The sequence below is a fragment of the Erpetoichthys calabaricus genome, chromosome 4 (genome assembly GCF_900747795.2).
Source record: "Erpetoichthys calabaricus chromosome 4, fErpCal1.3, whole genome shotgun sequence".
In the NCBI taxonomy this organism is placed as follows: Eukaryota; Metazoa; Chordata; class Cladistia; order Polypteriformes; family Polypteridae; genus Erpetoichthys; species Erpetoichthys calabaricus.
Window position 1 is genome coordinate 221274409 of NC_041397.2, and position 2275 is coordinate 221276683.

General features: G+C 37.0%; 1 protein-coding gene across 1 annotated transcript; it reads left to right on the top strand.

Moving 5' to 3' along the window:
- The first annotated feature begins 415 nt into the window (after positions 1 to 415).
- LOC127527488 (odorant receptor 131-2-like) lies at positions 416 to 1909 on the top strand. Its single transcript, XM_051926470.1, has one exon. It carries the CDS (start codon positions 432 to 434, stop codon positions 1407 to 1409), a length of 978 nt encoding a protein of 325 aa, XP_051782430.1. The 5' UTR covers positions 416 to 431; the 3' UTR covers positions 1410 to 1909.
- Positions 1910 to 2275: the final 366 nt, after the last annotated feature.

Genomic DNA, 2275 nt, shown 5'->3' on the forward strand with positions numbered 1-2275 from the left:
ATGATAAAGAAATCTTGTATAGCTGTGGATAGAAAACTAGATAAAAATAAAAAGAGAAGTTTCTGTGTTCCCAACTATCTGTTTCTTTAACAGAGATTTCTATTGTTGATGTCACTCTAACTTGACCTACATTAAGAATCAACTTATCTGGAGTAAGAGGGTAATTAGTATGAGCCAATTGAATAATCACAAAGAGCAATTACAAGACTCACCATGTAAAGGAAAGGCACATGGGAAAGTTGAATGAAAAAATAAAAGCATATATGAGATTTCCTTGAATCTCAAGTTACAGAAAAAAATGAAAATTGTGGACTACTTCTGAAGTCCAGTCCCAATGACCTTAAAATAAACTGTGTTATATCATAGTAAAAGTTCTTCGTCTCTCATGATCACCTTTTTCTATCACTCCAGGAGGAGCCACGACTTGGAAGATGCCTCAGAACAGCAATATAAGCAACAGCAGCAGTAACATCAGCATCAGTTCACAAAATGTTGGGAAGATTCTGGCAGTGGCCAATTTTAAAATAGCTTTCTCCCAGGTACTTGTCTGCATTTTCTTTTACATAAACTGTACAATGCTGTTCACATTTTTAAGAAAACACTCCTTTCATCAAGACACCCGCTATATTTTATTTGCTCATATGCTTATGGTTGACACCCTACAGTTGCTCTTCATGGACCTGGGAGTTACACTGGCCTATTTTTTTATTGTGGCACCTGCTGGAGCTTGCATCCTATTTTGCATGATCATGGCATCCCTAACATACTTCACAACACTAACCCTAACTTTCATGTGTCTGGAACGTTATGTGGCCATCTGCATGCCATTGAGACATGCTGTCATTGCTACTGTTAAAAGGACATTATATGCCATTCTTATCATTTGGTTAATTGGTTCAATTCCTAGCTTTAAGGAACTGTTTATTATTGTTGCAATAGAAACCGTAACATTTTACTCACAGCGCTTCATCTGTGCTTATGATATGATGATTCGAAGTAAATGGCAGTCAGATCTAATGTCTGGTGTAGCTCTATCCTATTTTTTCCTCATGTCAATTATTGTCTTGTTTACTTACTTAAAAATGATGCAGGCTGCTCGATCTGCCTCTGCTGACAAGATGCTGGTTACCAAAGCCCGTCACACAGTGGTCCTGCATGCGTTCCAACTGCTGCTCTCTTTAATCACTCTTGTTTGTCCTTTTGTAGAAATGACTGTCCTTCAGGTAGATATACAAGTGTTTAGCAACCTTCGATATTTTAACTTTGTCGTCTTTAGTTTATTTCCCCGTTGTCTCAGTCCTCTAATTTATGGTATAAGGGATGAGAAATTCAACTCTGTGTTTCAACAGTATGTGTTCTGTGGATTGGGTTTAAAACAAATGACTCAAAATTTAATACAGAGCAAGTGACCATTGAGAAATTATGCACTAATTCCCCAATTTTCCAGTTTTTCATGGTTTACAGCATTCAATTCACCTGCTCCTGTGGATTCTTTTTCAGCTAGATTCTGAAAATGGACAGGTAATTTAAATACAATAAATGCTTTATCTTAGATTGATCAAATCACTGATTAACTAGTATGTAAAATTCTATTGAGGAACTTAACCCTTTAGATCATAATGATATTTGTAACAAACATAAAATTCACTTATTACTATTTTCTGTTCAGGGACTTAAGGAGATGGAGCCAGGGATGAATGTGATGCTTGTCTAATGCTGGGTATGCTCACATACAACCCCAAACTCATTGGACCATTCAGAATGACTTTGTTCCTTACAAGATAAGTCAGACTACTTGTGTTAAAAGAGTTTCCTTAACAATAATACTGTGTGGCTCATTAAAATGTAGCCTGGAAGTCACACCGAGTATAGTGATGTGACCTTTGTGACACATCTCTCTGTTGTAATAATTGCCATGATGACTTATGAGGAATTTTTTTCATATGATCACCATATTAGCAACAGCTTCTGTGGCACAGATGGGAGGTTTCTTGGTTTTACTGAACTTCTCCTTGAACCAGTACTACACAACTTTTTCACCAATTTCTGAACTGAATGTTTTGCAGGTGCATTCATAGTGAGATATTGTTCCACAAAACCCTCACTTGTCAGCCTGAAAGAGGCAACATACAGCCTTCCAATTGAAATTTGCTAGTCCAATAAATATGATATGTCTTCTCCCCAGCATGCACACAATGCTTACTGTTTGCTGCTGCTGCTAAAGCCAAGTCGGGCTTCTTTTTTCTGTGCCACAGTAAATTGTGTATTTCTAATA